Source organism: Phyllostomus hastatus, unplaced genomic scaffold, assembly GCF_019186645.2.
Source record: "Phyllostomus hastatus isolate PE091 unplaced genomic scaffold, TTU_PhHast_1.1 phas_scaffold_216, whole genome shotgun sequence".
NCBI lineage: Eukaryota > Metazoa > Chordata > Mammalia > Chiroptera > Phyllostomidae > Phyllostomus > Phyllostomus hastatus.
Genome location: NW_025334018.1, coordinates 23,612,241 through 23,638,696, shown reverse-complemented (window position 1 = coordinate 23,638,696; position 26,456 = coordinate 23,612,241). Strand labels below are relative to the sequence as shown.

Genomic DNA, 26,456 nt, shown 5'->3' with positions numbered 1-26,456 from the left:
ACAAGTTCTGCTCCTCTTCATCTGCTACTCTCCAAGAGTTACCGGTTTCCCTGGGTCTCTCCCATGTGTACCTGCCATATACATGTTAATACACTTCTGCCATTTTTTTCTCTTGTTAATCTGTCCTTGTTACAGGGGTTCTAACCAAGAATTTAGAAAGGTAGAGGGGAACATTTTTTTCCCCCTTACCCACACCAACTTCTCTCTCATAAAGGAAGATGGGAGTTGCTTCAGGGGATGGGATTTATGACAACTGAGCTCTTTCGGAAGCCTCTGCTTTTAGGTAGATAAGGGATTTCAGAAACTCAAATGCTTTAACTCAAAATAATTTTGCTTATCACAGTGGCTTATCTAGATCCCTTCAGCATGATAAATATACTGATCAAAGTGAATGAGATTTAAGGAAATTCTTGGGAAGAGAACATACACTCTCATTGTTTTAATAATTTTGTGACAATATAACTATACCTATATATAAGGACATATAAGTGTAATTATTATGGTCAAGCATTGGTGGTTCAGTGGTAGAATTCTCGCCTGCCACGCGGGAGGCCCGGGTTCGATTCCCGGCCAATGCATCATACATGTCTTTTTCTCCCCCCACCCACTGCGAAGACATTAGAAGAAATATTTTAAAGGAGCTATGCTTCTGGTATGTTGGGAGGGGTAAACTGAGGAAGACCGAAGTTAACCTTCCTTTTGCAATTCCACCATTATCAATTACATGAATTAGCATGCTTTTGGTTTTCCAATAACCTGAAACGTCATTCTATCAGAGCTTGAGTAAACTCTGATCTGAAGATTGAGCCTTTTGGAGGTGAGTTGTAGGCCAGTAGTATTTGGAAGTGGAGTGTAGTCACGTACGGATAACAATGTGTTCCTTCCATTTTTAGAAGCAGTCACTGAAGTATATCAACCAATCATTTAGAAGAAAAAAAAATGCCAAAATTTATTTGTCGAATAGTAATTGAAATAAGGGCAACTCTGCATCAGCAGAGTGGCGCAGCGGAAGCGTGCTGGGCCCATAACCCAGAGGTCGATGGATCGAAACCATCCTCTGCTATCTGCACTTCTTTTCATTCCAAACTCACCTTTTATTGAGGAAAGGGGATTAAATCAAGATAATCACTGATTACCAGATAGGGTCTGTGGACCGGTTCTGCAGGTGTACTGTTTCCAGCCTCTAACTGCGGTAAATGCTATTCACTAACCTGGCGATTCTTGTGATTCAGTGTCTCAGATCTGGGGACAGGTACACCTGTTAGAGTTCGTAAAGTGTATGTCATTGTCAGATTGTTATAATTTATAAAAACTTCCGTAACTGACATTTCGATATTCCAAACCTTGTTTTTACCACGATGACAGACATTCCAGAACAATTACCGAACAGAAAGAGCCATGTGGAACAGGAAAGGTAGTATTTGTCATGGGAATTTATCCAGGGACATGTTAGAGTCTCGTAGTCGTGGCCGAGTGGTTAAGGCGATGGACTTGAAATCCATTGGGGTCTCCCCGCGCAGGTTCGAATCCTGCCGACTACGCAGTTGTGTTTTCTCTCTTTGTATATTATCTGCTAGACCAACTGTAGAAACTCGAACACACACTAAAACAACACCAAACACAGTTTTTCCGGTTACCATTGTATCTCTCCATAAGATTGGAAATAGATAGTTCTACTTTGCTGTATATGCAACACAGAAAAGAGTAAATATAACAAAAAGTATCTTTTATTACACCTGCATTCGGTCCATTGGGAAATGAGAATAAGCACAAGAAAGGAAGCGAAAATACTTGGAGGTAAACATTTTTTCTTAATTCCCGAAATTGCCTGGAAATACAGTTTTGATTTTGCAAGGAGTGCTGTCACTCAAACCATCTATGGACCGGAGAAAAACTCTAAGCAAAACTGAACTCTACTCGGCTTTTTGCCTGACAGAACTGTTGCATCTCATTCTAGGATCTACAGCATCTCAAGGAGAGAAGTCACCCTAGAGAAACTCACGTGACACACACCAAATGCATTGGGAAAACAGTGCTAAAGAAACTCGTGTCACTGGCCCCATGGTGTAATGGTCAGCACTCTGGACTTTGAATCCAGCGATCCGAGTTCAAATCTCGGTGGGACCTGTCATGTCACTCTTTTAGTGTCTTCCTCTTCCTTCGAATCACCTTCGCACCCGGAGGGACTCCTGTTCATCCCACTGTCCTGCACAGCAGCGTCACCATGCCTTCTTCTGGAATCCACATCTGTCCTTCCTTGCCCTTTCGCCCTTGTTTGGCCAGAGGTCCCTGAGATCCTGGTAAATTAGATTTTCTCCTGGATGCCTAAGCACTCATGTTTCACATCTCAGACCTCAGTTCTGGGTTTGGTTTTCATCAATTTCCAATACGCACACTCGGTCTGGAGATGTTCGCAGTGAGTGTAAACACAGGCGTTTGTGTTTATCTTGGAGCCTCTGTTGCCTGTGATACAGCAGGTTGTTTAAGTTAATTCATGTTTTAAACTACAGCTATAGTTCACAAAATAGTAAAAATGACAAGCTTTGTAAGGAATATTTATAGATATTTCAACATACCTTTGAGAGGCCTTGTGGTGTAATTGTCAGCACTCTGGACTTTGAATCCAGCATTCACACTTCAAGTCTAGGTGGGACTTGCTGGCCTTGTGGTGGCATTTTCGGCCGCGTTTCTCTCCTACCGCCGGTGCCTCCTGGGCTAGTCACATACCCTCCCCATGTACGGAGCTGTGTGAGTCCCTAGCCTTTCTCACACTTCTGAAAAGTGTCCTGTATGTGTCACCTTTGAGCTCCTGTACAATGCTCCCCTTCTCTCTCTCTTTTTCAGTTTAGGGTCAAGCAGATTTCACTTAGAATTTGATTTTTCCCTTTTCTCTTGACACCTACTCTTGCTTGGGTCCCCAAAGTCGGTCAGATCCTCAAGTTATTTGCATACCAGCATCTTCAGGGTCCAGTTGTCAGAGGCCCCTCCCACAAGTCTTTTCTTCTCTGAAGCCCCCTCAAAGTGTAGCGGCCGGACGCAAGAATATACATAAAATTTGTAGTAGAAAGCTCCCTATAAATAGTACCCCATGGTTAGTACTCTGGATTCTGAACCTAGCAATTACAGTCCCAGCCTCTTTGGGACATCAGCGACATCTTGGCAATTTCCCTCCGTGGGTCTGAATCACTAGCTCACCTTGGAGGTGTGCACACCTGGCTGCTGATTACTTCCACAGCAACACCCAACTCGACAGAAAGCCACGGGCCGTGAAGAAACTGTCCTGCATTGGAGCACTACTCCCACTTACAGCTGATGTGCCTTCCCCCCTCCCGCCCAGAGTTCCTCAGGCCCTGACGAGTTAGAACCCCGGCCCCAGTGATGAGGAGCTTACATCGTACATTCCCCAGTGCAGGCCCTTCCTTGCATGGAGCCACTTAAAGGAAAGTGTTCCATCAGCTTCTAAACCCTAACCCCTCGCGGAAGTTCCTGCTGCGCAGCCGCACCGCTGCCGTGAACATCTGAGAGCCTCCATGACCCCGGCCTGCCACGGTCTCTGTCCACACTCCGTGAGCTAATGGTCGCCTGCATCGTTCTGAAGGGACACAGGTCCGTTAGTAGTACGCATCAGCGTTTCAGTGCAGACCCGGCTTCAGGGTACTCATAGTGTAATGGCTGGCACCTGGACTTCACATCTTCAGTGCAGTTGTCTCTGCTTTGGCGACCTTGTCCTCAAGTCTTCCCAGACCAAGATTACACACTGGTCTGTACAGACACTGCCTTAGACCTGAACTCCTTACACCCCTCATCAGCATTCAGTGGCTTGCTCTTTCCTCTGGATGCTAAATAATGCTGGGCCCTGGGATCCTTCCGCCGAACGTAAACAGTCTCGCAGAACAGGAACATCAGACAGAGTCACTCCCTGGTTGTAATGAAAGCAGATGGAGACAACAAACAAACAAACAACAAAACATGTCATTATCTCATCTAAGAACAGACAGGAGTAGAAGGTCACTGTGCAAACCACAATACCAAACACCTTCTTTCAGCTAAGACGAGGGGCCACCGGTTTTACAGCTGTAGCTTCACTATGTCCTTACCTTCGTTTAGATAGCATTAAGATAGTCAGTCGCAGAATTAGGCCCTCCCTTTCTGAAAGTGTCCAACCCAGAATAAAGCCCAGTGTTCTTTCTCCCTCCCCACATCACCCACCATAAGGCAAATGCTACAAAAAAGACTTTAAAACAAGGAGATATCATTGATATACATCATTGTGTAAGTTTAAGCCGTGCAACGTGTTGATCTAACACAGTTACATGCTGCAATGCAATTACCACATTAGCATCAGCTAGCACGTCCATCACATCACATAATTACACCTTTTTGTAGTGAGGACATATAAGATACGGCCTTTTGGCAACTTTACAGTGTATAATGCAGGGTTGTTGATTGTAATGGGTGTGCTTTGCGTTAGCTCTCCAGAAGGCATTTATCTTCAAACAGCAAATTCTGTATTCTTTGAACCACATCTCCCCAGTTCCCAGCCCTCAAAGACGCCCCTTATAACCACCATTCTACTCTGTGTTGCTGAGAGTTTGGCTCTTTAAGAGTGCACATTTTTCTTTGGAAGTGTATTTTGTCAATTTTTTTTTGAGGTGCACATCTTGCCCTCGCCCTTTCTTCCCGGGACTGTAGTCTCTTCTTTATTTTTCTTCCTTTATTAAAGCAAGGTGGTCATTCATATAAGCAAAGGCATCATTTTCACTGATGGAAGCTCAAGAAAAAGTAACAAAAATTGCAAAGTAGGACTTTGTTGACTAAAGAAATGTAATATTTAGCCAAAACCTCCCTGTGGCAGACGAGGTGGCCGAGTGGTTAAGGCGATGGACTGCTAATCCATTGTGCTCTGCACGCGTGGGTTCGAATCCCATCCTCGTCGTTTAGCGCTCCACTCCGTAGTGGACGCTAGCTAGGTTTTACCGCGAATCAAGGCTGTTTTAGTGCCTTGTGAACCGCGTATTACGATCTGCGGGCAACATGTCAGCATCGCCCGGGGCCCACCGGTGCAGGTGGCTGCAGATGATGCCGATGCCAGCGCCTCTACTGCGTTTGAGAACCGTGGCCACACCCTTCTCTTCGCTCACCGCCCCACCTGGTTTGAGGATTCCCGAATGGACAATTTTTGTCTCACAGTCTTTGCTTTTTAAACCTCAGGCACCTTTCCAAGTGCAAGGCTCTTTCTGGAGACGTTATCGCTTTCTACCTTTCCAACTTCTCCATCAAACCAGCTTTGTCTTTCCCCCAGGGGCAGAGACTGCCAACAAGCGGCGCTTTTGCTTATGTCGTTCCTTCAGCCAGGAGAGTGTCTGCCTCCTTCTGGTAAAATCTGTTTCAAGGTGCAGGTCAGACATCCCTTTCCTGTGAATCTGCGAAGGACAGCATTGTTCTTTTCTTTGTATTTTAGTTTAATTTAATTTAAATTAATATAATTTAAATCGAAGATCTTTTCCAAACGCTCCCGCCTCTATTTATTTCTCCCTTCTTTGATTATATTCTGCCACGTACATCTTGATTTTAGCACACAGTCCCACAGAAATCTCATCTGCCACCTGTTTTCACCTTGGAGTAAACTCCAGAAGGGGCCAGGCACACAGTGCAGAACAGCAGAATTCGAAGAGGCGGTAGAGATTCTCCCTCTGAAACTTCCCCTCACTCATCAGTCTCTGTTTCCTAGACTAGGAGACTGAGGTAGAGACAAACCCAGTCTTTCCTTTAAAGGATCATGGGAACCAACTTCTTTTAGATCAAGTGTTTGAGGCAATGTGGTCTTTCCAACATGTTCAAATCCTGTGACTGGGATTGTAACTTCTGAGATCTGGAAAATTCTTCCGAAGTACACTTGTCATGAACTAGCGGAACTCTCAAGGCCCCATGAAGACTGAGGCCTAAGAAGGATGGATTTTAAAGCAATATCTGTTTTTGAATTTCACCTAACAATATATGGCTTATCTGTATATATGGGTTCAAAGAGGGCTTATACACTTTAACCATTTAATCTCGGAAATAAAAGTTCAGGAGGTGATGACCCAAATTGAAAGCCAAAGTGGAATCTTCAGGAATCGGGTGATATACTTTGTGTGTTTTGCTTTTTCTCCAACAAAGAATCAGAGGTAATTATTGCTGCTGCGGATGACTGAGCAGTCACCCGTCCTGCCACCCCCTCCCCACTTTACCTCTTTTGAAAAGAAGGTTCTAAGGGTGTGTACCACCCTTTTATATCCTGTTTCTCCCACTTTGCACACTGTACACATTCAACAGATAGTTATAGCATAGACACTTAAAGGTATAGTGTGTGTGTATGTGGTGTGTGTGTGTGTGGTGGCAGGCGGTGGGGGGGTGGGGTGGGGAGACTGAAAGGTCATCCAGGCAGAATAGACCAGGGCATGTGTCACTCCTTGTAATACACATTAAGGATGATTTTAAATGTTCCCCTCCCTTGTATTTCCCAAAGCAAGGAGGCAGACCTGGGGCAGTTTTGCCTCTGCCCCTCACCTTTTTCAAATCCAAAGGGTCTGTTTTGTCCCAAAGTATAGTAAAGAGGAAGGAAAGAGGAACACATTGTGCAGAAAAGAGCTACGTCTCTGTTTTCTCTGTACAGCCTGGACTTTGCAGATGACCAGAGGAAACCAGCGGGACGGGAGCTCTTAGAGGCTGGGGAAAGGAGCAGGCCCTGCCCGCCCTGTTTACTCATTGCTTTGACCTCCAGCAAGAGCTCTCAGGCCTCCACATCGGAACCGAAGTTAGATCTGAAATCAGACACCATGTCTTACCATCTTACCATGAATGAACAGTTGGAAATTACTTTTTCTGCATCCTAAATTATTAAATTCAGTTATTTAGGCACAAAGTGTGTTTGTATGTTTTGTACAGCAATTTTCCTTGTTTTCGATTTTTGTTTTTGTTTGTTTTCCGGTTGGCACACACACACACACACACACACACACACACACACTGTAAACCCCTCGGCTCTTTTAATGGACTTAGGCTGGAATACAAGCTGTTCTCATCCGTGTTGATGGCAACACAACCCAAGGAGGAGAGGAAGATGGAAAAGGAGAGGAAGAGTGAAACACAGTAACACGGACTCCACAGCAGCCAGAACTTCAAAAGCAACGGGGACTCAGACTGGAGGCAAAACGTGGAGAAGAGATTGTGGCCTTGGAAAGGCTGCAGGATTCCCACTGTGTGGAGACTCAGCAGTCGGGGTCAGACCCCCTCGGTTGGCAGATCCGAATTCCCTTTTCCGAGTGGCTCAGGACAAGCTGAGCCTGCGAAAATAAAACTCAGGCACTCAAAATCCAAATTTGGGGAGACCTCCGGAGCCCCCAGTTTATTGAATGGCCCTATTTCCTTTCAGTCTCCCTTCACCCCAGACAGCAGTTCCCCCAGGACCAGGGGAAAAAAATAGAAAAAAAGTCAATGTGGGAAGGCAACACTTGTGTGGGTGGTAGCTCCACACACCCTCATTGGGAGTAAGGCATTTAAATTTCACAGGTGTGCACGGAGTTAAAGTTAACCACGAAGGGATTCGAACCCTCAATCTTCTGATCCGAAGTCAGACGCCTTATCCGTTAGGCCACGTGGTCTGTGAGAGCAAACATTCTCGGATTGCTTAGGGAGTACAATGAGCTTTCAGCCTGCCCTGAGTCCTACCAGTCAGGTGGTGATGCAAAGACGATGGCGTCCGGGCTTCTCGTCTCTAGAAAGATGGAAAACCTAGGTTATGTGAGATCATTTGGGGCCACGGAGTCGGGATTGCGACAGGGTTCAAACTGGCAATCATTTCGGTCTTGTGGCATATGGGGCCTCCACGGAAAGAAAAGTCCCTTTTTTTTGTTTGTTTGTTTTGTTTTGTTTTTTTGGTACATCTACCATTTCCTTGAGCAGAAAGACTGGAATTTATGGCACGTAAAATATGCTCAGGTATTGCATACTGTCTGCACCGAAGGATAGTTTTTAATAAGCTAAGCCATTGTTTCTTCCTTATGAATACGGACATTCACTGTTTTCAGATTCTGAAAGGGTGAGGGGGGTACCTGAGATAGCTGGCTGGACAGTTGTCATGGAAACCGCACCCGGAAGGCGGCTTTACTATCAAACGGCTTCTGCAGGATCGTCCCTCTCGCCACCCAGCAGGGGTAGTTAACAATTTTCCCCTTTCCCATGCTCTTCTGGTGCTTTCTCTGTGATAATGTGACATCAGAGCACTTTTCACACCGTCTCTATCAGATTATTGGAAGCTTCCATATATTAACAACAACAACACCCCAGTAGAGTAAGGTTACAAAAATCTTGACTGTTAACAATATTTACATTACACGAAATGATGTTTCAGTACAATCATTCTGTGGGCAACATATTTATAGAATTTATAATGTTCCGTAGAGTGCTTAGCCCGATGGTGTGATCTAGATTTAACACTGGATTTGGGATGGCTGCTTTCACACTTGTTAGTGCATCTCAGGCTCCTCGTTCCAATGTCAGCGCTGTACACTGAAGACATTTCCCTAATTTTCTTAAATGCAAGGCCCTGGGAGCTTTGGCCCTACCGGCTCATTTGCGGAGGCTTTTCCTTGGTGTTTTCTTTCTTTCTTTCTTTCTTTCTTTCTTTCTTTTTTATTGTGAGATTAAGTTGTGGAATTGTAATGAAATTTAAAAAGAAGAAAAAGAAAACAGCTAGCAGAGGATGGTTTCGATCCATCGACCTCTGGGTTATGGGCCCAGCACGCTTCCGCTGCGCCACTCTGCTCCTCCGGTCAGTGGTTTCATAATTATGCCTTTAACACTACGCGGACTTACGCACTACCGTTTCAAAATATAGTTCGTGGTGGTGGTGGTGGTGGTGGGGGGGGGTGCTTATTTATTTTAATACCTTCGCTACCACAACTTGCCAATTCTGATTGGAAATAATGTCGCTACCAGAATCAAACAGAAGGCAAAACTAGCAGCAGAGAAGTAAACATTAACACACGTAAGTTACTGGGCGCAGAGGTGAGAGTGGCTAGATATTATAATGAGAACTACAGGCTTTAATACACGGAGCAGAAAGAGAAAACACGCGGGGAAGAGACCCCGGCTTCCGTGGGGGGCAAGTTCCACCGCGGCCTCGCCGTCAGGAAGAACGGGCCCCTTTTGGTCAGATTTCCCAGCTTGGTGTGGAGGGGCGTCCGACAGATTTTAGACTCCTGGGCGGGTGGGAGGGACGGAGCGAGGGATTCGGGTGGAAAGGCTTTGCTGCGGGAACAGGAGAGCCCCGGGGGCAGAGACATTGGGCCGAGGGACCCGCGTTCCCACTAAGGTGCGACTGCCTCCAAACAGCAGAAGAAAACCAGTTCCAATGTGTGAGGGAAAAGGGGGCTCTGGGATAAGTGGGTGAGCTGACCACAAACCGCTAACTGGACAGGTTATGGTGACTCTCCTGCCCCTTGCTTTCTCCCAGCTTTTTGTAATTCTCCCTAATAGCGGATGCGTAAAAGGAAAAACAAAACTGTCTTTCTCCGGATCTTACCTCCCTCTCAGGTCAGTTTGGTTCACATAAACTCATACGGCCCTCTGCAGGTGTCCCCGTTTCTACAGGGACAAACGTCAGTTTCTTGAGTTTTAAGCGATTAAAAGTTCGGGAAATTCTGCTCCGGGGACCCCGGAAGTGCAGCGGAAAGCGGGGAGAGGAGGAACTCCAGTCGCGGTGACGTCATTTGGCGCTGGTTCGCGAGGAGGCGGGCCTACAGCCGGCGGAAGTTCTTGCGTGCCTCCGGTTCTCAATTAGGTCCGCACTCCGCGTATATAACTGGGCTGCTCTTTCCCCAGGCCCTGTTCGGTACTTGCCCGAGCTTCGCAATCATGTCTGGTCGCGGCAAAGGCGGGAAGGGGCTCGGCAAAGGCGGCGCCAAGCGCCACCGCAAGGTGCTGCGCGACAACATCCAGGGCATCACCAAGCCCGCCATCCGGCGCCTGGCCCGCCGCGGCGGCGTCAAGCGCATCTCCGGCCTCATCTACGAGGAGACCCGCGGGGTGCTCAAGGTCTTCCTGGAGAACGTGATCCGGGACGCCGTCACCTACACGGAGCACGCCAAGCGCAAGACGGTTACGGCCATGGACGTGGTCTACGCGCTCAAGCGCCAGGGCCGCACCCTCTACGGCTTCGGCGGCTGAGCCACTCATTCCCAACAATTTTGTTTCCACCAAAGGCCCTTTTCAGGGCCGCCCACTTTTTTCCTAAGGAGAGCTATGCACACATCTTTGCATGTCAACGTGGGGAGGGACAGACAGGCATGAGTTCACCAGGGTGTTCTTTGTTTTTCCTGGAATTCGTAGGCCTTCTCTGTAATATTTTGTCTATAAAACGACTGGTGGTGCCTGGAAGCTCTGCCGCCGACCCTTACTCCAGATTTCGGGGGTGGGGGTTCATTGAACCTGCAAATGGCGTGTTTCGGCGAGGGTGCAGCTTCCCGCCCACATAAACGCAGGTCGACTAAAATATGAATTCCCAGTGAAACTACTGCATATTTGCCCTCGGCGACATCAGGAAGGGTCGGCACACTTTGGATTCACCTCCCGACCCTTTCCTGGCAGGGATCAGACTGAGTGCCGTCGTCCCTAAACACGCTGGGCTTGGGTTTAAAAGTAACTAAACTGGGCCTAGCAGATGATTCTTCTCAACCGGGCGTTCCTTAAGCCCGAGGCTTTGCAGTTTGTAAGTTACGGTTGACTAGACAAAGGGGTCGGTGTTCTAACTCGGGTGTCTAAGTTCCTCTGAACCTGGAGGGCCTCACTTTGCATTTGTGAAGAAGCTCACTGCCGAGGTTACAGGCCCTCTCCCTCCCTCCTCTTTCCTCCCCCCTCCTCCCAGATCCCCGCTGGGGACTCGGTCTGCACGCTCGGGCTCTAGGGCGCCCCCTGCGGCTTCGGGGGGCTAAGTCGCCCATTTTCAGCCACTTAATCTTTTTTCCACCAGAGGCCCGTTTCACGGCCACGCACACATTTCCGTAAAAACGAGCCTCTTTTGCTTTGTTACATGCGCAGTTAAAGCTGTCATAAACCTGCTTTAGTTTTAAGCTCCGGGTCTGATTGTCAGGCCTTGATAGTTTATTGTTGGGCCATCGTGTAGGGAGTGTAAGCTTGCTTAGATATCTTCAAGTTTCAGGAGGCGTTGTCTAGCTTCCCACGAACCTTCGCTCTTGGTTTTCGAGGACTTGGAGTGGGAAGAAGCGTGCACACAGCTCCCAGATACCAGAGAGAAGTCGGGTTACACTGCCTGAGAAGTGGCAGGGGACTCTCCCTGACTGCCTGTGTCCTCCAGCGGGTGGGGAGAGGCTGGGACAAAGGCAAGTCTGTGAGCAGACATGGGGTTCCCAGACACAAGCCCGCTGGCTGGCGTGTAAACAGCTGTTCCCTGGTGTACAAAAGGCACTGGGAGAGAACTAGAATGCCCACGAGGGCTAGCTGGCAAGTATTGTTCAGCCTAGAGACTAGTACAGTTCTGACTTCTATATGAAAACTTCAAGTATGTAAGAGAATGTTACTCAATGAATAACAATACCTAAATCTCACCCAAACGTAACAATTACTTAGCAAGCAGACAGACCATTTTTAAAAGTATACATACAGGTATCAGGACATTACACACACCCCCAAATTAAGCATACACTATTAAAAAATAAAACTATATAATCACATGTAACTAAAACCAGATACCTTAATATCTAATACTCATCTCACTCTTAAAACGTCCTTATTATGACCCAAATGTCTTGGCGATATGGTTTGCTCAGAGGTGGACCCAATTGCACCTTTGGTTCTGTTTCAGGTTTCTTAGTGTAAGTTTTTTCCTCTTCCCCTACCCCAACTTTTTTTTTTTTAACCTGGATTTGCTGCAGATCTGACCTATAAGATATCCTTATTTGTCTGATTTTCTGATGGGGTCATTTCATTTGACTTCTGTCACCTCTGTGTCCTTCAAGGTAGAAGCAGTTTCCACAGATTTGATTGAAATCATGTTAGGAACAGTTTATAGATGCTATTATGTACACACAACTGCACCATATCAGAGACACACGATGTCTGGCTTATCTAAACTCAAGCTAATAGGTTGTTTGCTGGCTTAGGGTGATTATAAAATCAGGGTTAGGGTTAGGGCCAGCAAGTAATCTGTAGGGTGATATTTTGAGATTGGAAAAATCAATGGAGTCATTTTAAATTTCATCTGTTTCAAAGGTATGGACTGTAGTGCTTACATAGGAAAGTTATCAGATGTTACTGGAGTGAAGACTTTGGTTTGAGCAGATAAACTTATATGAGGATGTTAATTGGAAAACAACAACAACAACAACAACCAAATTTAGCACACGGCATGCACCAGACACTGGGAGTTATATGCTCCGGGAATTACGGCAGCAAATAACAGTGAGCAAAACAACGAAGGGGCCGTTCAAGAACTGAGCTCTCAGATAAAAAAGTAAACGAGGGTTTGCTCTGTATTTATGATATGTGGACTCAAAACTTACAGTTTTCAAGTGCTTTCTTCTGCCATTCTTCCTTTCTCCTGTGACTCTCAGAACAAGCAGAATAACAATTATTTCTTGTTTACAGAAGTGGGGAAATGCGCTCAGCAAGGACTATGCAGTGAAATTGGAACTTCCTCTCAAACAAGGGGTTGACAGTAGAACCATGGGGAGATCACTGTAGAGATCCGGCGTTGGTGGAGATCCGCTTTCTCCCCGGAGGCCCCCACAGGCCTCACGTATTTTGCAAGCAGTTGCAGGGAGTTCTCGGGCCTCCTGAAGCTCATCTGTGGAACTCCACTTAAGAGCTGTGTGTCTGAGCTGGCTTTTCTCTTCCCTTGTCTTTCCCCTACTCCTGATTGGAGAAGATGGACCTCGACAACACGGATCTCTAATTATGTTGCTGTGGAAACAGTGTTTGCACATTGTAGAAAAGATCAGCCCAGAGATTTCAATTTGCCCTTTTAATTTGTTCTGGTCAAAAAAAAAAAAGTGGATGAAAATGACAGGTGCCACCCTGGGTAGGACCTTAGGACCATGTGCGGCCTGTCATGGTACCTTCGGCACGGTCCTGAGCATAAAGCAGACAGACAGGTGGAACGAGGGCAGTAACTAACCCACAGTCAACAACCATTACGAGAGACACGGAAACCCGTGTTGTAGTAAGTCACCGGGACTTCATAATTATCACAGCCCAGCTACTCCTCAATGCACTGAGGCAGTGTTATGCCGCATCTGGTTTCTGGGAATGGCTGCGTTCAGGAACGTGAAGTTGCCGTGTTGTCTCATGTGGCTACAGCTCACCTGTCACAGCCAGGTTGGGCAGTGTGATTGTACCTGGTGATGCCCCAAACCGTCCATCTTCTCTCCCTGGTTCATGTGTACTGAGTTGGTGGCCTTGAAAAATGTCTAAAGGATGCTTTGCTCAAATACAAAATGTTAGCTCTAAATGTTCATTGTGTAGGTTACTTCATAATAATTCTGTAAATAATATCAATAAGTGTGTCAACTATGTAGAATAGAATATAAAACTGCTTGAAATACGTGGAAGTGAGAAGTAGGTAAGATTTTAGAACAAATAGCCAAGAAATCTGCTCTAACCCTGCCCCCGCCTTTGCTTAGCTGAGCTGATTCGGAAATACATTTTTCAACTTTGGAATGAAGGGTTCTGTATAAATCACTGGTTTCCACTTGCTCCTCCGTGGATAGTATTAAAGTTTTCACTACTCTGGTAAAAATAAAAAGAGAAAAATATGCTGTGTTGTAAATCTTTCTTAATATTAAAATTGAATTCAATTTATTTGGTACAAATGTTCCTTTTTTTCCAAAGAGAAACACTGACTGGTGACCGGTCACCTCTCGAATGTGGCCCGCAGCCCAGGCAGGGGCCCGACCTGGGAGTCAGACCAGCAGCTTTTTGGTCCACAGGTTGGTGCTCAACCCACTGAGCCACACCCACCCAGGGTGGTAATAGTGTTTCCTTTTTCAAGTTCATTCTTAGCGGTCTTCTGAATTGTTAGCAACCCTACCTTGGTCTTTCCGGCAGCCCTGGCTTTTCCTAGTGTGGGAAGGATTATGGACCATAATTTCCTGATTGCCTTCGAGCTTTGAAAATGTAGCTGCTCTTCTGAAGATGATACTTCATTCTTCCCAGATGCTGCAGCGTGCTGAGGAACAGGGAGCAGGAGGTGTGGGGAGAAAAAAATGGAATAAAAAATCACTAAGCAGCTCTTGTGTGAGCTTCCAGAGTCCCTTTCGTGTAGCCTAACACATGTGACTGTGCTGTGAGGTGCCGCCCTGGTTCTAGCGCTGCGCAAGGTGGGCCCTGGAAAATCAGCTGGGCAGTAGCGTGGCCTCAGCACAGCCCAGGAAGGACATGGCCCTGGGGAGGGCTCGGACTGTGAGAGAGGGTCTGCCTGGTTGTCCGCACTGCTGGACGAGGAAGCCAAATTTATGCCAAGCATTCGTAGGCTCTTTGGCCTGCTGCCCCGTTCAAGGCCTCGAGATGCTGAGACCACATGTGGGCAGGACCCAGGGCACTGCCACTAACAGTGCGAGAGCAGAGGCCTCAGCCGCAGTTTAGGAGGACTGTCTCTGTGCTAGGACACCGGCCTAAGTGCTTCCTTTCCCTGTCTTCTTCTAAGGACCACCCCAGCAACGCCAGGTGGGATGGGTCATCATCATTCCCATTTTAGAGGTGAGGCAATGCTCACTGAGGGTTTCAGTGACTTGCCCAAACTCAGTATTCAAACGGGCAGGCAGCAGTGTATCATGCCCCGGGGTTTCCCCTTAAGGCACACTTAGAAAAACGAACACATTGTTTTAAAAATGTACTTAAAATTTGCTTTGGAGAGCAAGAAATGCTGCAATTATGTGTGGGCCTCAGGGAAATTTCTTCACTGTCTCCACTGCAAATCGAGTCACTCAGTGCTCGCAGAAGTCTGCCGCGTGGGCATCCGCAGAGGGACAGGTGCGGTGGGCCTCTCAGCTCAGGGTTCCTCGGCCAGTGGCCGCTGCTGCTGCCCCTTCACTCCAGCGCTCAGAGAAGGTGGCTTTGCTGCCAGGCACCCCCGTGTTCCAACCCCCACCTGATGTACACTTTGAAGATGCTCGGGCTGCTGCAAGGACTTCACCGGGTCCCCAAGAGCACGCGTGTCTCCCAGCCACTTTCTTGTTTTACTCTAATGCTCTGTTCCCTTTGAGCCTGTCTCCACATTCCTCTGGCCTCTCCCCTGAGAGGACGTCCGATAAACACTGGAAACAGTGCTCAGAACCAGGCGCACGGGCACTTAGGTCTGCTGTATTCATGTCCGTGTGGCGGGGGCTAGCACTCGGCCCTTCCCGGGAGGAACTGAAGGGTCAGGTCAGTACCGTGCTGATGAGCAGCACACAGGCGTGAAGTCCTGCAACCTCCTCCCTTCATACCACAGCCCAGGAAATACTAATAATGATAATAATAATAATAATAATAATAATAATAATAATACTGAAAGAGAAAAAGCTACCTGTGCACACGGTCCCTGCAGGGCGGGAGGAGGGAGGGGAGCTCTGGGAGCCCTTGAGGGAGCCTGCAGCTCCCCTGGGAGGCACAGTCCAGGCATTCTCAGAACTGGAATTCCTGGTGCTCGGGGAACTCGCGTAACAGAGGACTCCTGCTCTCCGCTGTCAGGACATGCCGCTGTTCCTTCTACGCTCAGAAAGCGGCTGGATGAGAAAATGCTACGGGACGTGGGACAATTCCCTGCCTGGCTCGGGATAGTGCAGGCACTGAAATACTCCAGGGACACTTTCGGTGAGGAGGTCTGGGGGGACCTTAGGGGCTTCCATGAGACACTCGAACTGAAAACAGGCCATTTGCAGAGCCTCCGGGCGGGGCAAGACTGAGACGGCGAACCAGGCCTAGGCTTCCCCATGCGAGTTAGGGCAGTAGCTCAGGGAACAGCCCAGCTGCGTACAGTCTGCACTCACTATGCCGGGGAGATAAGACGTGGTAGGAAACTTTAACTGGTTCTTACAACGCTGGACACTTTATCAACTGTAAAGAATTACAGATCTTTTGAGACAATATGGGTGGCTCTGAAAAGAGCCTTTGGGGTTAGGGGTCAAGCGGCTTCCCCGCGCGTCTACTTGGAGCTGGTGTACTTGGTGACGGCCTTGGTGCCCTCGGACACGGCGTGCTTGGCCAGCTCCCCGGGCAGCAGCAGGCGCACGGCCGTCTGGATCTCCCGCGACGTGATGGTCGAGCGCTTGTTGTAGTGCGCCAGGCGCGACGCCTCGCCCGCGATGCGCTCGAAGATGTCGTTCACGAAGGAGTTCATGATGCCCATGGCCTTGGACGAGATGCCCGTGTCCGGATGTACCTGCTTGAGCACCTTGTACACGTACACCGAGTAGCTCTCCTTGCGGCTGCGCTTGCGCTTCTTGCCGTCCTTCTTCTGGGCCTTGGTCACGGCCTTCTTGGAGCCCTTCTTCGGGGCGGGCGCGGACTTGGCTGGCTCAGGCATGATAGCAAAAGCAGCGAAACTCGCAAGAGACAAAGTAACAGCAGGGCACGGTGTGTCCGTTTTTATATAGAACCTGACATGCAAATAAGGTGACAAACTAAAGACCTGTGTCTGATTGGTGAGTATTCAGAGCAACGTCAAAAGAAGTTAGCTTTGCCCAATCAGGACGCAAGAACACTAAGTTTGCACTGTTTTCCAGTTAAGATGAAACTGCACTCTTAACCAATGACGTGTCTTTTTCCCGCCCAAAAAGATTTATAAGAAGGGCCGCCCTTACATCCTCAGTACTTCCTAGTACTTTTACGAGCTCAGCATGTCTGGACGCGGGAAGCAAGGCGGCAAGGCGCGCGCCAAGGCCAAGACGCGCTCGTCGCGGGCCGGGCTGCAGTTCCCCGTGGGCCGCGTGCACCGCCTGCTGCGCAAGGGCAACTACGCCGAGCGGGTCGGCGCCGGCGCGCCCGTCTACCTGGCGGCCGTGCTGGAGTACCTGACGGCCGAGATCCTGGAGCTGGCGGGCAACGCGGCGCGCGACAACAAGAAGACGCGCATCATCCCGCGCCACCTGCAGCTGGCCATCCGCAACGACGAGGAGCTCAACAAGCTGCTGGGCAAGGTGACCATCGCGCAGGGCGGCGTGCTGCCCAACATCCAGGCCGTGCTGCTGCCCAAGAAGACCGAGAGCCACCACAAGGCCAAGGGCAAGTAAAAGCCTGCAGCAGCTCCAACCAGTTGAAACCAAAGGCTCTTTTCAGAGCCACCCATCTTGGCACTAAAAGGGCTTGCATAATCGTTACAGTACTTTCTCAGTCTGCAAGTAGATGGCAGTATGAAAACACGGGGAAATAGAAAAGTATCCAGTGGAGATGGATACTTGCATACACCATGAAGTGGCTAGTCAGCCAGGAAAACAGACACACAGATACTTTGTATCGTGTAAGGAAGGGGATCAGCGCAGCGGGCCCTCAGGGTTAAAAGTGAATGGCTTAGTACTGGGTTCCTGTTGGGGAAATCAAAACCACCCACTTTTTCTAAAAAGCTGAAATGCTTAAATCTACATGCGCTCTTTGCTTGAATTCTAAGGTTGTATATATTACCACAAAGAGGTCAGTAAGCTTTTTAAGTTGTTACTCACACTTGACACACCAAGAAACTAGAAAGAATCATGACAGTAGTTTTCTGGCGCCTCCCTTCCCGAAGGCAGCTGCAGCTCTGGGCCGGGTCGGGAGTTCTGACCCTGAGCCGTGTGAGTGGCAGGGAGGCAGAAGGGAGACCGTGCCTCAGCCTGTTCATCTTGGGCAGCCAGTGTGTGCGCGGTGTGTGCGCACGCACAAAGGACACGGCCCCTGGGTACCGAAGGGAGCCTGCTGTCAGAGAGTCTACAGTATGAATGAGAGAAATAATGGAACAAAGGAGTGACAGCTGGCCAATCACACGTCAGGGCGGGCTTTTTAAACGTTACTGGCGCTGGCATTCTTGATGGTGACTATTTAGTTTCTTACTTTTCAGAAAACAAGAAATGAAGCTCACTGAAATCAACACGAAATGAAACCGTGCTTTTATGGATTATTTGAAATTGGGGCATAAACTCACGCGAAAACCTGTATTTTATTTCAACTGTTAGTGGAAATCCAGTCCTGTTACTCAAGAAAGCGAACAAAAGCAATTAGATCACAGCGTGGGACCCAGGGACCAGACTGACCTGCTCTCACACAGAAGGTCAGAACCCGCCTTTTCTCTGGGGACGCCTGGCGCGGACCACCGCTGCTGTCAGCCCTGAACTGAACGGGAGGGGCTGGGGTGTGGAGCAATTCATCCAGTTCCTAATAATCCACCAATCACCACGTTAGCTTTTCAGCCAATGGTTTCTTTGCGCGGGACTTTCGAAAAAGGGCAAACCCAATCACAACGTTCCTGAGGATATATAAAGGCTACTTCTTTCTCTTTTCAAGTCAGCATTTTGTGTAACTGTGCTTGAGATGGCTCGCACCAAGCAGACAGCTCGTAAGTCCACCGGCGGGAAGGCCCCGCGCAAGCAGCTGGCCACCAAGGCCGCCCGCAAGAGCGCGCCGGCCACCGGCGGCGTCAAGAAGCCGCACCGCTACCGGCCCGGCACCGTGGCCCTGCGCGAGATCCGCCGCTACCAGAAGTCCACCGAGCTGCTGATCCGCAAGCTGCCCTTCCAGCGCCTGGTGCGCGAGATCGCGCAGGACTTCAAGACCGACCTGCGCTTCCAGAGCTCGGCCGTCATGGCGCTGCAGGAGGCGTGCGAGGCCTACCTGGTGGGCCTGTTCGAGGACACCAACCTGTGCGCCATCCACGCCAAGCGCGTCACCATCATGCCCAAGGACATCCAGCTCGCGCGCCGCATCCGCGGGGAGCGGGCGTAGGCGGTCCCCATCGACTGATGGTGACCTTGAACCCAAAGGCTCTTTTCAGAGCCACCTACATTTTCAGTTTGAAGAGCTGTGAGCAAGTAAACGGGATCTGCTCCCAAAACCAAGTGGTGGGGGTGGGGCCCAGTTCACGCCCGTGGTCAGTTCCCAGCTTGTTGGGGATGCCTGCAGACTCACTGTGCCTTAACGGTGCGTGAGGAATGTCATGGCCACTGACGCAGGCCCCGGATCTGGCTCAGGTGAAACTGAGGAACCTCTTATTTAAGGGAACCCCTCAACAGCTATTGAGGACATTTCCCGGCTCGCCTCCAAAACCGCACACTCCTGGGCCCCGTCGGAGAGTGCCGGGGGGCTGTGCACCCACGCAGCTCTGCGCGCCCAGCAGCGCCAGTGTCTAGCCGGGGCCGCCGGTGAAACGGGGGAGACGTCGGGAGCTCGCAGGCCTGAACCACAGGATTGGTCCCCCAGCACTGGTTCGCCCGACTCAGAGGGTCTTCTCCAGGGTCACCCCCTTCCCGCCCTCAAAACAGCTGCAATTTAGTTGTATTTTAAGTCGCAGTGTCAGTCGTGTTTTGAGGTTTTGGTCTGAAATTGACTTGGGACATTCAGGGGGGAGACTCGTTTCCCTAAGGAACCGGGTGAACCTGCTTGACTTCTTTCCGGGAGTGAGGGGCTGGTTGGTCTGGAGTTTCCTGTGATGTTGCCACCGTCTAGACGCCCTTCGGGCAGCTCCGCTCCCCACAGGTGAGCGGATTGTGCGCAGAAGTTGCCCCCAGACGGGAGCTGGGCTGGCTGTGGGGAAGTGGGAGGCGAACGGCCCTCGGCTGTGCTTCAGGTGTGCTGGGGCGACGGCCTGGGTTGTTTCCTGGTGTCTGAGGAGTTGGGAGGGGCCGTGGTCAAGGGTGCATTTGGGTTAGACCGGCACACGGGTTATGAAGGGCGAGGGGCCTCACCCACACAAGGTGGGAAGTGGGGTGTGCGTTTTCCACTGGCGCCTCCCACAGCTTTGCCCCCGCCTCGTTGGTCCCTGATGGTGGAGAAACCAGGGCTGGGGGGACCTGGCTTCTCCATGTGGGTTCCCACCTTGGTGTCGAGTGGAGCAGTTTGGGCTCCCCTGTGAAATAGTGTCCTTTCACACGGAACAGGGAGGGCTTTGGTTTCCTGACAAGTGACTGGTAATCGAACGTCAGGATTTCTCATGAGCTCATTGGTAGCAGAACTGAAGGCGGTTCTGCGCCCCGAGGACATTGGAGTCTGGGACCAGTTTGGGCACTGCTTGGGCCTGGCTGGAAACGTGGGGTCTCAGCGCCACCCAGGGCCCCTCTATGACGACTCCAGCTCCCCTCCAGTGAGTCTCACGAAGGCCAGTGGTGGGAGCTCACCCTTTAAATGGGTGCTTTTGGTCTTACCAAGAGTCGCAGCCTGCCTGTGCACTCCCTCCAGGAGCAAGCATTTGCAAACTGCGTGTTTATTCCCATCACAGAATGACATGTTCCCGAAAGCAATGGCCCATAGCCATGTGCACCTAAGACCATTGACTTCGATGTAGATCTGAGGTCTCAGTGTGGACTGCCCACCAAAACTGGCATGTCTTCCAGGCGAGTTGAGGAAAATCCACGAAGATAAGAGGCAGGACCGAGGCAGGTGGGATCGGACCTTGTGTGCCACACGGTTGTGCTTGAAATGCATGCTAGAACCAGTCGGGCGTCACTGGACTGCAAACACAGTCTGGCCTTGTTCACAGATCACACGAGTCTGACCCCTCCCTGAAGGTCTCCCTGCACGTTTAAGGCGTTTTCCTGATGTCCGCAGCCCCGTGCCGACTGCGCACACCTGCGTTTGGACCCCAGGGGCACCAAGCACTGTGTGCCTCAAAAGGAACATTTCATTCTAATGTGAAATTAATTTATTTTCTTTTCCACGGAAACCGTTCTTGCCAGTATTCACAGTTCATTCGTGTTGTACTTGGAAGGTTCGGTGTCCTTCTGAAGACTTGGGACTCACCACTTTTCCCTCTAGTTTCACCTAGGCTGCCTGTAGGCATGACATGTCACAGGGACTGCCCTGTCCCCCGAAATTGATTTTCCTTTCTTGTTTAGTAGTTAAACAGCACACGCTTCCTTTGCAGAGAGGCAAGGCCATTATTTTTGGCCGATGATTTTCAACAACTGGGGGGAGGGGTATTAACTTGTCCTTTTTTTCTTCCTTGAAAACAGACTGGGAACGCGATAGCTGAAGGGCGATCGAACATCCTGGACCACCACGAGGCGGACAGAGGGAGCATATTAGGAATAATGCTGTGGGAGGGGGTGCCACGATGCAAGGGCAGCCCCCACATCCACTGCCTCGCTGGCCACTTCCAAGGCCATGAAACAGAAAGGCTCACAGACCAAAGTTCCCTGAGTTCCATGATTTATTTAGTTTTATTGCATTAATCTTAAACATACAGCAGGATATGAAGGGAAAGAGGCTAGGCAAGTTGTCACATTTCAGATAGATTGCAAACAGGGCACATTCACAGGACTTCAATCTTGGATTTGTATTTCACCTGTTTCTCCCTCCCCTTCCCTCCTTCCTCTCCCTCCTTCCTGCTGGTGAGTTTCTTCTCTGCTGAGGGTGGAACTGAGAACCCGGTCTGAGGGGCCAAGAGGCCCAGCAGACGGGGGCTGTGTACCTGGCCCTGCATTTCCGCAACAGAGCAAACCTGTTGGATCAAATAACTACAACCTGCTGCTAACTGCAGTCCATAAGCTGAAACTGGAACTCAACCCATTTCTGTATTTCCTGTTTGCTGTCTCTTCCCTTGCCATCTTCCCCTACTCCACCTTCCCTCCAGAACTGCCTCCAGGGAAGCTGAAACTTGAAGGTTAAGTCAGTGCAGCTTTGGCCAGGAAGTGGACCTGCAGAGGATGCTGCGCCCCGTCTTAGCTTGGTCACTGTTTATCCATGTTAGAGGATGAGCCCTCTGAGGACAGCGCGCTGGCCTTTTACTAGTACCCGTCACTTTCTGAATCTCAGACTCCCAGTAAGAGAATGCGAGCCCTAGTCCTTCCCCTGAGCACCTCACTTTGAGAACCCCGGGCTCGCAGAGCGGGTAGGCAACTCTACCCCGGGTCCGTGATCCCACAGAAGGGCCCATGAGGGTGGACTGAAGAGGCCAGCGTCACAGGAACCGGTACGCTTGTTAATCCAGGTCTTTGGAAAATTCACAGCTGAACCTGTATGGTTGGTTCTCAGCCTGTTCAAGGGGAGACCGACCAAGCAAAGAAATTTCCCCAAAGAGGCCTTGTTCTCAGCCTGTTTCAGGTTTCCCTCTTCTCCTTGTGTAACCAGAAAAGACACCGGCGTTCGGGCTGCCTGTCACTACCAAACCCAATCAGCAATGACAGCGATTGAATCTTTGTGGGCGCTTTATTCAGATGGCCGGCGATCCGAGAAGACGGAGGGTTCATACCCTAACAGACCATCTTCCCTTCTCTTTCCCGGCCAGATCTTTTACAAGGGGGAGGGGGAGGGCAAACAAGGCGCCGCGAGGGCTTTGAGATTCAGGGAGGATTTGGTGAGGGAAGCTGCAGCCGTCCTGTTCTGGGCACTTAGCTGTTCCCAAAGGGCGGGGGGTGGGGGTGGGGGTTGGTTGGCCACACAAAAGGCCTTGATGCCTCCAACATGTCCCCAGGTGGTAATCTCTAACCAGTGCCCCAGGAGGTCGGCTGCTTTTCCAAAGAGCCAGGATGGGCCTTATCTATAGTTTCTGAAACAAAAGTTTAACATACACATTACTTGCTACACTTAGTTTTTAGCCTTAAGCTAACATTTTCCAAGTCTTGAGTCCCCTATCACTTTCTCTTGTAAAACCCAGTTGCTCTGTTTTCAAAGCAGTCTACAACGCCTATTACTTGCAGAAGAAAAGTTTGAGCTCCCGTCCCCACCCAATCCCTTACACTTAAACTAATCTCCTCCGGTGTATGCTATCATATTGTGCACAATATTGGTCTGTAAAGACTGCTCCTTTGAAAGGATTTTAGTCTAACAGATCAGAGCCAACTCTGACAACAGCATCCCGCACTAGAGCTCTTTACGCGAAAACGTGAGTGGCTCTGAAAAGAGCCTTTGGGGTTGGGAGGCAAGCGGCTTCCCCGCGCGTCTACTTGGAGCTGGTGTACTTGGTGACGGCCTTGGTGCCCTCGGACACGGCGTGCTTGGCCAGCTCCCCGGGCAGCAGCAGGCGCACGGCCGTCTGGATCTCCCGCGACGTGATGGTCGAGCGCTTGTTGTAGTGCGCCAGGCGCGACGCCTCGCCCGCGATGCGCTCGAAGATGTCGTTCACGAAGGAGTTCATGATGCCCATGGCCTTGGACGAGATGCCCGTGTCCGGATGTACCTGCTTGAGCACCTTGTACACGTACACCGAGTAGCTCTCCTTGCGGCTGCGCTTGCGCTTCTTGCCGTCCTTCTTCTGCGCCTTGGTCACGGCCTTCTTGGAGCCCTTCTTCGGGGCGGGCGCGGACTTGGCTGGCTCGGGCATGATGCAGAGCTTTCTGAGAGGAAACTCGCAGAGTGAAACTTGAGTCCGAGGCTCGCCTATATTTGTAGGGCTTCTATGCAAATAGGTGCTTAAGCCAACTCACTCACTGATTGGTTGAAATCACCCAGTAGCAACCTTCCAGGCAATCATGGAGATTTCAAATCTACTTACTCACTGGCTGTTTATGAGGAAGTGGCCTGAACTCTTTTCCTCCCTTAGAAAAGTTTTCATATTCACAACAGTGCAAAAAAAAACCTAATGTTTTGACAATCATATCTATTTATGACCCTTGTCTCTCCCTCAAAAGAGATCTAAACAGACAGAGTGATATAAATTCATGCCAGTATCTTTCCTGTCAAATTAGTCACTGGGTTGGTAATAATGAAAAAGCAGCTGGAACTTAGCTGTATGTTGCAATACGCTCAAAATTATGCTATTGAGACTCCAAGGTTGTCTATTCAAAGCTGGCAACCTGTCAGCTTTCTCAGACTCAAAGAACTGCCACACTTCCAGCGCGATAGGGTGTTTGTCCTTGGGAATGGAGTGTCTGAAGCGATGCCAGTGTTGGTAGGAAGGTCAGAAATTGTGCGACAGGGTGCTTGTTAGTATGAAATAAAGCGTCTGTTGAAATTCAGAAGTTTTCTTAAAGGACCAGACGGGACAGGATTGAATATATTCAGACGTGGAGGTTTTAAGATGGTTCAGAAACCCTGAAACTTACATATTTCGCTCTTTCCAAAGTTAATCTCCCAAAAAGAAGATTAAGGAAGTTATTCAGGAGATTAAACAAAACCATTTAAGGAATGCATACAACTGTTAAAATACAGGGTGGATCAAGGGCGGAGTACTAAGTTAGAAAATAACAGCGCTTTCAATAGGTGATTTTTAAAGAGCTGGCAGCCAATCACAAGGCCCATTTAGTTACTGAATTCGTGGCGCGAAATTTGAACACTCAGACCAATCAGGTGGAGTTTGACGTTATAAATAGGAACCAGAACAGGAACGGCTTCAGTTGTGAACTTCGTTTGCAATCCCTAACCATGGCCAGAACCAAGCAAACAGCTCGTAAATCCACCGGCGGGAAGGCCCCGCGCAAGCAGCTGGCCACCAAGGCCGCCCGCAAGAGCGCGCCGGCCACCGGCGGCGTCAAGAAGCCGCACCGCTACCGGCCCGGCACCGTGGCCCTGCGCGAGATCCGCCGCTACCAGAAGTCCACCGAGCTGCTGATCCGCAAGCTGCCCTTCCAGCGCCTGGTGCGCGAGATCGCGCAGGACTTCAAGACCGACCTGCGCTTCCAGAGCTCGGCCGTCATGGCGCTGCAGGAGGCGTGCGAGGCCTACCTGGTGGGCCTGTTCGAGGACACCAACCTGTGCGCCATCCACGCCAAGCGCGTCACCATCATGCCCAAGGACATCCAGCTCGCGCGCCGCATCCGCGGGGAGCGGGCGTAGGCGGTCCCCATCGACTGGTGGTGACCTTGAACCCAAAGGCTCTTTTCAGAGCCACCTACACTTTCAGTTTGAAGAGCTGTGAGCAAAGAAATGGTATCTGCCTGCAAAAGAAGGGTATGGAGGATGGGTTGTAGGTGAGGCAGCTGCGTGTGAATGGCGCTGTGACCGCCCAGCTCCCTGGTCCCCCCTAGGTCCCCCTTCCGGAGGCACCGTGGGCGGCGTTCTCTCTCAGCCGTGTGTGTGGAGCAGCGGTCTCAGCCGGAGCGCGCGGGCTGGCGGTCCGTGATTCAGCAAAACAGCCTGGTTTCTACGTGATTGGAACGGGCCAATGGGCTGCCCGTTATGTAGTAGCTTTGAAAAGAGTGGTTTTAGAAGTTGTCATTTTAAGGTGGGAGGCAGGGAATGCACAATTAAACACATCAGAAACGTGATGGCTTGGGAAAGAAATAACAAAATCCTAGTATCAGAAAGACTTTAATAGCTTTATTTGTAACAGCCCTCAGGTAGAAGCTCCTGTGTCCACTGACCAATAGTGATTAGCTGGGGACGAGGAAGGGTGGTGGTTGCGGGGGAGGGGACACAGGCCACACCTGACAGGCCCAGGGCGGCCTGCGTGGCGGCCTTACCAGCTTCGGGACCTAAAGTAACCAGGTAGGACGGCCTGAAACGAAACACTTTCTACCTGGAAGTGAGTTGCGTTGGGTGGTCCTGTCCCAGGCCCCTATGTTCCCTGACAGAGGCCAGTCTTTCCCTTGGTGACCCAGCCTGTGGTCTGTTTTCTCGGCAAGAACAAAGCTTCTGAGTGTTGGGGTAATTGCCTTTCTCCCGGGCCCTCAGGGCACCGTCCCTGCAGCGGGGCAGCGGAAACCGCAGGTCCCCTCCCTCGTGGTTATTGTCATCGTGTTAATGGTTGAACGTTAACTATCAAATACTCACAAAGGAAAAAAAAACTTGGCTTTTTGCTTGACTTTTTTACACCCCCCCCCCCCATTTCCCAGCTTTGCTTTCGCCCTCCTCCCTTATCCATCGCCTACGCGTTTCCGGTAATCCCCCTAAATATTCTCTGATTCTGAAGTGTAAAATAAGTGCTAAACCTGCCCCTTTCCGGGGCATTTTCTCAATCCACTGAGATGTTTTTGGGGGTTTTTTCCTGACAACTGTCGTCACTTTGGCTGAAATTAAATCATAAAAATTCTCTGCAGGTTTCATCGTCCCTTACATTTACAACACAGATTCTCATTCCTGGATACAACTGAATCCCACTCAGCAGTAAAAACGCAATGTACCGATACAATGTAACAACCTACCTAGACCTCACGTGCCTAACGCTGAGCTGGGGTGGGAGCCATTTTCAAAGGTTACATATTGTCTGATTCCATTCACAAGGCATTCTCAAAGTAACAAAACCAGAGATGGATACTAGAGGAGTGACTGCCCCAGGACAGGGAAGAGGTGGGTCTTCATGAGGCTGTAAAGGGGGAGCTTTGTATCTGCATCAGCGTGCGGGTTACTTGACTCTCTCCATG

The 26,456-nt window shown here is 49.9% G+C and overlaps 5 protein-coding genes and 7 non-coding genes across 12 annotated transcripts; 8 read left to right on the top strand and 4 right to left on the bottom strand.

The window, feature by feature from the left end:
• The first annotated feature begins 507 nt into the window (after positions 1-507).
• TRNAG-GCC lies at positions 508-578 on the top strand. Its single transcript has one exon. It is a non-coding gene; the product is annotated as a tRNA-Gly (tRNA).
• Positions 579-991: 413 nt separating this feature from the next.
• On the top strand, positions 992-1,063 carry TRNAM-CAU. Its single transcript has one exon. It is a non-coding gene; the product is annotated as a tRNA-Met (tRNA).
• A 396-nt stretch (positions 1,064-1,459) lies between these two features.
• Positions 1,460-1,541, top strand: TRNAS-UGA. Its single transcript has one exon. It is a non-coding gene; the product is annotated as a tRNA-Ser (tRNA).
• A 514-nt stretch (positions 1,542-2,055) lies between these two features.
• Positions 2,056-2,127, top strand: TRNAQ-UUG. The gene has a single exon. It is a non-coding gene; the product is annotated as a tRNA-Gln (tRNA).
• A 2,727-nt stretch (positions 2,128-4,854) lies between these two features.
• TRNAS-GCU lies at positions 4,855-4,936 on the top strand. Its single transcript has one exon. It is a non-coding gene; the product is annotated as a tRNA-Ser (tRNA).
• Positions 4,937-7,570: 2,634 nt separating this feature from the next.
• On the bottom strand, positions 7,571-7,643 carry TRNAR-UCG. The gene has a single exon. It is a non-coding gene; the product is annotated as a tRNA-Arg (tRNA).
• A 1,091-nt stretch (positions 7,644-8,734) lies between these two features.
• TRNAM-CAU lies at positions 8,735-8,806 on the bottom strand. Its single transcript has one exon. It is a non-coding gene; the product is annotated as a tRNA-Met (tRNA).
• A 1,088-nt stretch (positions 8,807-9,894) lies between these two features.
• On the top strand, positions 9,895-10,229 carry LOC123804756 (histone H4). Its single transcript, XM_045817206.1, has one exon. It carries the CDS (start codon positions 9,898-9,900, stop codon positions 10,207-10,209), a length of 312 nt encoding a protein of 103 aa, XP_045673162.1. The 5' UTR covers positions 9,895-9,897; the 3' UTR covers positions 10,210-10,229.
• A 5,851-nt stretch (positions 10,230-16,080) lies between these two features.
• LOC123804463 (histone H2B type 1-C/E/F/G/I) lies at positions 16,081-16,561 on the bottom strand. Its single transcript, XM_045816769.1, has one exon. The coding sequence runs from the start codon at positions 16,559-16,561 to the stop codon at positions 16,181-16,183; it is 381 nt and encodes a 126-aa protein (XP_045672725.1). The 3' UTR covers positions 16,081-16,180.
• Positions 16,562-16,874: 313 nt separating this feature from the next.
• LOC123804459 (histone H2A type 1) lies at positions 16,875-17,319 on the top strand. Its single transcript, XM_045816758.1, has one exon. It carries the CDS (start codon positions 16,875-16,877, stop codon positions 17,265-17,267), a length of 393 nt encoding a protein of 130 aa, XP_045672714.1. The 3' UTR covers positions 17,268-17,319.
• Positions 17,320-18,536: 1,217 nt separating this feature from the next.
• LOC123833495 (histone H3.v1-like) lies at positions 18,537-24,979 on the top strand. The gene is made up of 3 exons (XM_045861752.1): positions 18,537-18,944; positions 23,078-23,213; positions 24,436-24,979. The coding sequence occupies exons 1-3, from the start codon at positions 18,538-18,540 to the stop codon at positions 24,928-24,930; spliced, it is 1,038 nt and encodes a 345-aa protein (XP_045717708.1). The 5' UTR covers position 18,537; the 3' UTR covers positions 24,931-24,979.
• LOC123804803 (histone H2B type 1-C/E/F/G/I) lies at positions 23,028-23,489 on the bottom strand. The gene has a single exon (XM_045817283.1). The coding sequence runs from the start codon at positions 23,477-23,479 to the stop codon at positions 23,099-23,101; it is 381 nt and encodes a 126-aa protein (XP_045673239.1). The 5' UTR covers positions 23,480-23,489; the 3' UTR covers positions 23,028-23,098.
• Positions 24,980-26,456: the final 1,477 nt, after the last annotated feature.

Coding starts and splice junctions, on each gene's coding strand:
- LOC123804756 (XM_045817206.1), top strand. CDS start 9,898: ATGTCTGGTCGCGGCAAAGGCGGGAAGGGGCTCGGCAAAGGCGGCGCC.
- LOC123804463 (XM_045816769.1), bottom strand. CDS start 16,561: ATGCCTGAGCCAGCCAAGTCCGCGCCCGCCCCGAAGAAGGGCTCCAAG.
- LOC123804459 (XM_045816758.1), top strand. CDS start 16,875: ATGTCTGGACGCGGGAAGCAAGGCGGCAAGGCGCGCGCCAAGGCCAAG.
- LOC123833495 (XM_045861752.1), top strand. CDS start 18,538: ATGGCTCGCACCAAGCAGACAGCTCGTAAGTCCACCGGCGGGAAGGCC. Junction 18,945..23,077: donor CGCATCCGCGGGGAGCGGGC/GTAGGCGGTCCC, acceptor TGGGGTTGGGAG/GCAAGCGGCTTCCCCGCGCG. Junction 23,214..24,435: donor GGATCTCCCGCGACGTGATG/GTCGAGCGCTTG, acceptor TTGAACACTCAG/ACCAATCAGGTGGAGTTTGA.
- LOC123804803 (XM_045817283.1), bottom strand. CDS start 23,479: ATGCCCGAGCCAGCCAAGTCCGCGCCCGCCCCGAAGAAGGGCTCCAAG.